Here is an 8,447-nt window from a genome sequence, read left to right as displayed (position 1 = left end):
AGGGGGTAATGGATTGGTATGCAGTGGAAACCAGGAATGAATAATGTATCAATATACATGTGATCATCAGATGTTAATATCATGTTGCTATATTGCAAACAGTATTTAGAACACGATTCTGTATAAGATTCAGCAATGCTGTAAATGGACACTCGGCGACTGTTAAAAATGTATACACAAATTACATATCATTAATTACTACCATATATCTATTGACAAAGTATGTATATCACAAAGCACCGCCATGATTATTAAAAACAAGTCGCTTGAATGGTTAATGTCCATTTAGAAATACTTTTCACATACTGGTATTTGTTTAAAACAATTTTAACAATTTAAATTTATTATATAACAGCATAGACAAGATAAAATTATGTAGATAATCGATACATATGCATTCTAAAATAGATGTTTATTTTATTTTATAGATTGTCCAAACGTCCTTACTATAAACCTTTGCTAATTATATTGTACCTACCGTCACAAACGAAACGAAATATTTGCTATTTTTTTTTCATTTTAATTTATCAAACACAAAAATTAACGAACATGCTCAGACACTAATATCTTCTATTGTATGCCTGCTACATCCACGTCAAACAAACGGGACAGATTAGTATTTGACCGACTTATCAACAGATGCTGTCCTTATCTTTTTATTCTTTAACGCTGCTACAATTTTATTGATATACTTTTTTCCGGCGCTGTCAGTTTACCATATTCGTTGAGACCGGGAGATACTCATTACATTTCATTTTGTATTTCGTTGATACGCAAATGCAGATCAGTCTCGAGGTCATCTTTAGTGTCGCAGGATATGTAGTCTGATGTTAAATTGTTCTATGATATTTCAGAGCGATAATAATTAAGTTACACTAAATATGATTATATCTTTCTCGAATCCTATATTTGATAAGTATAGGAACCATATATTAAAATGTCATATCAGTAGAAAGATAACTAACACAATTACAAACTATGGCAAGCATGTAACATTTAAGGAGCAATGTTAAGCCTTATTTAATATTATAACATACTATTTCTTCTCTGTTATATACTACACTCATCTCATCAATGATAAAAACTATCTTTTATAATTTTTCATATATTCATATTTGTCTTTTAAACGATATAGATATCCTATGCATGATATGATATATCGTAAAGAAAAAAATATATAAGATATCATGTAAAAATCGATATCCTCGTTAGACAGACAATTAAATATATATTGTAATAATGCTTTCTCCCTCCGGAACCTCATCACGATTAATCATTTGTTAACAGTAACACTGACGTAAGTACATGTATATAAACAGTGCCCATCAATACTTTTATAACACAGTATAAGATTGGTTAGCTTACAACTTCAGATTTAGAAGTCTGCAAAAAGTTATTGTAAATCTCTCAGTCTGAAATCTAACATTATTTGTGTGCTCGGCATTTTCTGGCAGGGAGTTTATTATTTTCCAATTCAATTTTTGCTTTTTATAGACGCATTTATATATATGGTATCTCTTGAAGAAACTTATATAAGATATCTTATGTTTTACAAGATATTGCTCTTTAAATAAAGGTTAAGTTTGTTGCCATAAAACGACGTCACATTTACGACTTAACATATAATTCACGATATAGCCTCAGATGTGATGTAGGGAATAAGCCCCTGCCAAAATTTTGCTGAGTGATATAACTTTGGTAGCACGATTTTGATCAGTTAGAATATAGTAATGTCAATAGTCATGTTATCTACTGGGAAACTAATATGATGTCATAGAACTGACTGTAGTGTTAAACATTACCAATTTCTGGTAAATTATGTTTGTTTCACCTATGTCATTTAGAAGTTTGAATTTTTCCCGGATAAAATGTATAAGATCATTTATATCAACTTGGATAATTATGTTCAGAGACTGAAGTTTATTTTGTTGTTCTAACGTCCGAACAAACAACATAAGATTGAAAATGTTGATGAAGGACATTATGTTCATGACAAAGAATACATGTGACATTTCAATTTAAAGATAAGACCATTTCGAAATATCATATTAAATGGAAAGTCATTCGAAAATAATGTTTTATTAAAGTTTCATTTCCCCAACGTTTACGCGTCTTTCCTCAGTAGTCACAATTGATTCGCGATCCCAAAATCTGTTTTACGTACATAATGAAGATGTTCTAAGTTTGACCAACACAGCTAACTTATTTGTCATATTATTGTAATAACGATTTCAGATATCCTCCTGAATCCATGTGGTAACGATGGCAACTTCACAAATACCACATACCAGCTACATGTGCCCGATGGCATCACGAGGGTTCGACTACAAGAGGTTCATGAAAAAGAAATATACAATATAATCCGACAACGTAAGCTGATCCATATTATCAACATGTATTGTTTCTATTACATTGTATATCATTATTGTAGTATGTGAACACATCAAATAATATTTATTTAATGTGGTGTTTATCGAACTAATTTGGAGTTATTTTATTTGGCAAGTTTCATAAACTCAGATTTTATTTAAGGTAAAATACATTTTCTACTTTATCATACGCAGAACCATTACAGGAGAAGAACATGATTGAAGAAGTCAACCATGAAATATGAATTCGATTTCACACAATCGTGTTATCAAAATACCGGCAATATGGCAAAGTGTTGAAATAAAACAACCAATTTATTATGGATTGACAGTTTTTTGCTAAATTTTACTTAAACAAATTGACACACGCAAAGGAATGCCATTTAATACATCGTGGATTAATTGACAATGTAAATGATTATATTATGTGGCGCAGTAGGTAAAGCACTCCTCTTTTCCCCGAGGTTCCAGGGTTCGATCCTCGTGTAAAGGTATAGGATCACCTGTACGGTCTCCTGGTACATTCTGTTTTCCTGTCACATTAAGAGACCTCTGGCACGCTACCATCAGGACTCAAAAGAAAGATTAATAATAGTTGAGCGATTTTTTTCATAACTGTTGTAAAAAGTAATAAATTTTGATATCTCTTATGAAGCGTCTTGTTTATTGCAATAATATAAGAATCTGTTATATTGTTCTCTAGCAATGTCGAGAAGAACACAGCTACTTAATCGCAACCCTCGTGTTAAAAATAAAGTTGGCTACTTGTGATCGTTGTTGTGAGACCCACAATATGCTCTTTATTTGAACAGTGATGGTACTTCAGAAAAATAATACGGATTTAGTCATCATGTCATCTGAACTCATGAAAGCGTTCCCTGTCCAACTCCAGCAGTCATTTGGCAAAATGGAAGTTATCTCGATGTCCAGTCTGACTAATCCCCCATATTCACCTTTAGCTACATCCGGACAATCTGTTGATGGCGAAGACGAATGTTCGCCGTGCAGGGAAAACGGAAGTGCTCATTTTGAAATAACAATGCCAATAAACGAACACGATTGGTGGTATAATCACGTTTTAGTTATAGCTGACGCCATTCTAAAACATCTCAGATGGTCTTCGGTATACATATTTTATGAAGAGAAGCTACGTAAGTCTATTATCTTTTTATTTATTGAAGATGGAGGTATATTTTTTCACAATTAGTTGTGAACGTTACCGTAAAATATAAATATTACTTAACACCTTTTCAAAGTAAAGGCTGTATTTGATGGCTAAATAAGCTAATTAGCATCAGAATCGCGATCCTTAATCTTAAACAGTTCTGTTTGAAATGTTACAAGATGAAGTCAAGGTGAAGCATCATGAAATGCGCAAAACGTTTGGAAAATGTATGAAGTTTTCGAAATTTTACTTTTTCAGAGATTTATATTCAAAATAAAAAGATAAATGTTATCACCTTATTTTTGTCTCCATATCTTTATTTTTAAATAGTGGTTATGATAATGGTACCCTTTAATTATGATAATGTGCTAAACCTTGCATCTATTTTGTTGTTCAACACTTCTTGCTCGTTTCACTGTTGAGAAAGATCATAAACATGCACACATTGAATGGAGGAGAGAAATATAGAGTTTTTCTTCTGTTTAAGAGCATCTTGTCGACCTGTTGCTGGATCACTGGTCCGAAAACAGCATTACGTTCAACACTTTTATGGTCGAAAGAATGTCGGATTCAGATATCGTTGATATTCTTGGAAGTTTGAAGTCAGCGAGCAACGTGACCAAGGGTATGGCTAACCTGCTAGTCTTGTGTGAGGATTACTTCACTAACTTCCTCATACATGTGGTAAGGATGACACGAAGTCAGTACAATCACAAAGAGGAACGTTAAATCCTCTACACGATATAGTTTGCGTCGCCCGTTTTCATATAATATCAATACGAAAATGATATTTCACTTTATGCAAATGGGAAATGTTTTAGAAGCCATGCATAATATTGTAAACGTAAAAAGTATTGAAAAGCATTGATATGATTTGTTTATTATTTAAGATTTGACTAGTGGTCCGTATTAGTTAAGTTTGTATTATTTATTTTATATATGACATATTTTAAGATAAATATTGAATTGAAACTTGTTTTCGAACCGACATATACAACGCAAGTTTGATAATTTATCACGAAAGTTGATTGGAGTAAGTAATTTAAAACATGGTTAACTTTTTTTTTAAATTTAGGCCTCGGAATACTCCGAGAAACATATCCGGGATTCGGCCATTCAGCACCACACCCACTGGTTGCTGGTTTTGTTCAGTAATGATGCCACAGGACGAAGAATACTGAACAACATAACATTGGACAACGTGGCTCTCATAGAACTGGAAACACAAGACAGAATTAAGCAGAAGGTTATCGCTAGTTAACCTACTATTACTCTCATAATACTGAAAACACAAGACAGAATTAAACAGAAGGTTATCACTAGTTAACTTGCTTTCGTTCTTATAGTACTGGAAACATAATACACAGTTAAACAGAAGTTTATCACTAGTTAACTCGCTTTCATTCTCATAGTACTGGAAACACAAGACAAAGGTAAACAGAAGATTATCACTAGTTAATTTACTATCACTCTCATAGTACTGGAAACACAAGGCATGATTACACAGGAAGTTATCACTTGTTAACTGGCTATCATTCTCATAGTAAAGCCTAATTCTTGAATCGTTCGTCAATATGAGAATCATTATTTCATAAAAAAACATAGTTGACTTTCGCCTTTTAAAACAATTTTGTTATCGAATAACAATATTCTGTTATTGCTTTTTCGTCATTTTTGTTTAATATTGAAAAAGTGTGTTGTCGAGAACTGTTTTTGAAACTTTGTAGATTTTGAAGATTTGTAGCCACATATGTTCGGTAAATACATGCTTAGTTAGAAACAAAATATCGGCTATATACAGTTATTGTTTTCTCTTGTAGACGTGTCATTCCATCGAAAGTATCCTACTGGCAGACGAATGTACAGAACACGGAATTATGACTGGCACCGAGTTTCTCAAATACACCATTGCTAGGCTGTTTTATGACGCAAGTACAACCAAACGTTTAAAACTGTCGTAATACAACTTAAATCACTATTCTTAGCAAAAATGCTGTTTGTAGCATGAAACGTGTTTGTTTCCAAGAATAACATCATATTCATACCCAACACATCGACAACCTTTGTATTTGTACGACTACACTGCGTGTATATATTTGTGTAAAAAAAAACAATAAACCAATTCACGTTAGCTGCTTGGTCATCATCTTGGTTATGCCGTTAACGTCAAAAGGCTTATTAAGAGTTATCATTTCTAAATCATTGATGGATGGGTTTTTTTTCATTTCCAAAATAATATATATAAATGTGTGATTATTGTATTCCGTCTTATTGCAGAAATGTGTCATTTACATAATATTGTAAGAAACCAAACTATTAAACATAATCAATATTTTTATCATCGATTTCCAAAGACTGTAATTGTAAGTTTGCTTTTGTTTGTTCCACAACATTAAACATGCTTTATTGTTTTTCATCCTTGCAGAGTGGTAACGTGTGTCGTAAGTTTGTTATACACACGCTGATGTGGCGAAATGATGGCCGGGAACTGTCACCAGTAGGGACCGTGAACTTAAACGGAGACATAATTTTACACTCTAGTATATTTCCCAATGTGCACTTCGGATTTAACCAAAGGAATTTTGTTGTTTCTACTCAACCGGTAAGCTGATACGTTAAACAACAGTGTTTCCTTGAACTTGAAACAAATCTTTCTTCATCTAGATTCAACTTACCCCAATACTCGACTGTTAAAATATCATGGGTGGAAATTCCCATAGGACACCAGACTTTTGATGTTTAAATTTTCTATAGAATAACATTCAGTTTTAACTTATCAATATCCATAAAATTTGTATTGTGGACATTTTAGTTATGCGAAAACTAGAACGCCTCGATCATTTGTGGATTTATTTCGATTTCGGTAAGAGAAGGAACAAACCAAAACAACTGTGCTTCGTGACTTGAATGCGCATGTTTACACATGGTTGAAGCTACAATAAAGCTTAATACTAATTTCAAATGTGTTCACCTTGAGTAATTATCATATGTAGCAATTGGCATGTACGCCTTGTCAATATACACAGACACGATAATACGAACACAGGAACCAAAAGAGACTTTTGATATAACAGAAAAGAACGCTTTTATCCCCAAACAAATTCAAAGAAACAGATAATTATAATAATTATAATAATGTACAACAATTTAACATAGCGCCTTATCTATCTAACATAAGGCACTCTAAAGCGCTTTATGTTTGTTAAGAAAGGGTGAAGGCTGAATTAGACCCCTGGAGGTATGCGGCCCCTTCACCCCACCTCCATGTTATACCTGTTATGAAGTCTTCATAGAAAACCCGGAGAAGTTTATAGGTAACCAAGATTTAAGATACACGTATTTTAACATGGTAGGGAAATAGTCACCATGGCACTATTAAGGAAACGAAAGTGAACAATCGTGAAATTGGACTTGATTGGTAGTGTTTAATCGGTACTTTCAGAACTAAAATAAATTAAACGTGATAATAGCAACACACTATTTTGTTTATTTTTAAACAGAAGGTAAGAAGCATCGAAATTATTTTTGTTAAGTGAAACGTCAAATTGTTATATTCACCATGACAAACCTATATCACAGGTGTTCCCGTTTGAGTTCCAAACCAACACCTCATTCGAAGGTCTGTGCATAGATCTACTGGCACAGTTGGCAGTAGAACTGAACTTCACGTGAGTGTTGGCATATTTGTATTCAAAACGTTTAATAGAAAATGTCACTAGTTGAAAAAATGTATACACTTTTCAGACATAATGATATCCTCAAACCAATTTCTTCATAATTATTCTTTCATAATATATAATAAACCATGTCAATGATTGAAAATAAAAAAAACCAATAATGAACCATGTTTCACAGTTTTGAAGTGATAGTTCCCCCCGATGGAGATTTTGGAGTGATGCTGGATAATGGCAGCTGGACAGGACTTATAGGACAACTACAGAGGAAGGTAATAACACCTGTCGACAAATACTATAACATGATTTATGTAAAATATAGTTTTTAAATCAAATAAACCTCATTCATTTCATCATTTTGTTAATATCCCGCACTGCTTCATTTATAAAATTAAAATATGCAGCTTCAAGCTCTGACCTTCGCGTAAAGGGGAGAATTGGCAGTTACGGGATTCTTTCGTATTCAATGCTATTTATTTAAAAGTATTTGATCGCTATAGTGTATAATTAACCTTACGGCAATACCTAGAAAACAACGCTATCTATAACAAGCCTAGCAAATAGTATCTTATAACCTCCTTCTGTGCCTAGGATGTAGACCTTGTGGCTGCTCCTCTGTCAATCACAATGCAGAGGGAACGCGTCATGGACTTCATTCATCCATTTTTTCACGACCATTCCGAAGTTTTAATTCAGAAACCGGATCCACAGGAAACAAAATGGCGTACTTTGATCGACCCTTACAGTGACACTGTCATTATCAGTATCGGGTTGTCCCTGCCCCTCGCATCCCTTGTACTTGTGGTACTGGAAAACATCAGCCCCGTCTACAGTGGAGATGAGAGAGAACCCAACGGAAGTGACCTTAACTCCTTCTTGGGATCTTTCTGGTACCTATTTGGAGCTCTTTTAACACAAGGTGAACGATTAATTTCTCATTTTTTCATATGTTGATATTTCGATAACTTCGGATTTTGTAGCCATTCTGGTAACTATTTGTAACAATGTTACCTACAGAAAATACATGCTATACTTAATGATACTTAATGATATTTTCCAGCGCAGGTTCCATTCTAAGGATCCTCGTCGCTGGACTCATAAGTGTTATTATTATAATTATATATTTCACTTCCGGTTGCTACACGTATTGTCCCTTTGTAGTTTATACTTTATACTTTATGCTATGATGTCAATGGCCAATATGGAAGAGCTATGGTAGTATGAAAACTAAAAAAAAAA

At 33.3% G+C, this 8,447-nt stretch overlaps 1 protein-coding gene across 1 annotated transcript; it reads left to right on the top strand.

The window, feature by feature from the left end:
* Positions 1–2,235: 2,235 nt before the first annotated feature.
* Positions 2,236–8,127, top strand: LOC110444933 (the record flags this gene model as incomplete). Its single annotated transcript, XM_021489282.1, has 9 exons — positions 2,236–2,370; positions 3,182–3,520; positions 4,022–4,218; positions 4,610–4,780; positions 5,355–5,462; positions 5,960–6,136; positions 7,114–7,202; positions 7,390–7,480; positions 7,800–8,127. Coding segments are annotated over 9 exons (1,635 nt in total), but the record flags the coding sequence as incomplete, so codon positions are not given.
* Positions 8,128–8,447: the final 320 nt, after the last annotated feature.

Source organism: Mizuhopecten yessoensis, unplaced genomic scaffold (assembly GCF_002113885.1).
Source record: "Mizuhopecten yessoensis strain PY_sf001 unplaced genomic scaffold, ASM211388v2 hete_36190200, whole genome shotgun sequence".
Classification (NCBI taxonomy): Eukaryota; Metazoa; Mollusca; class Bivalvia; order Pectinida; family Pectinidae; genus Mizuhopecten; species Mizuhopecten yessoensis.
The sequence above is the reverse complement of the archived record's forward strand: the minus strand, read 5'-3'. Positions and strand labels throughout refer to the sequence as shown.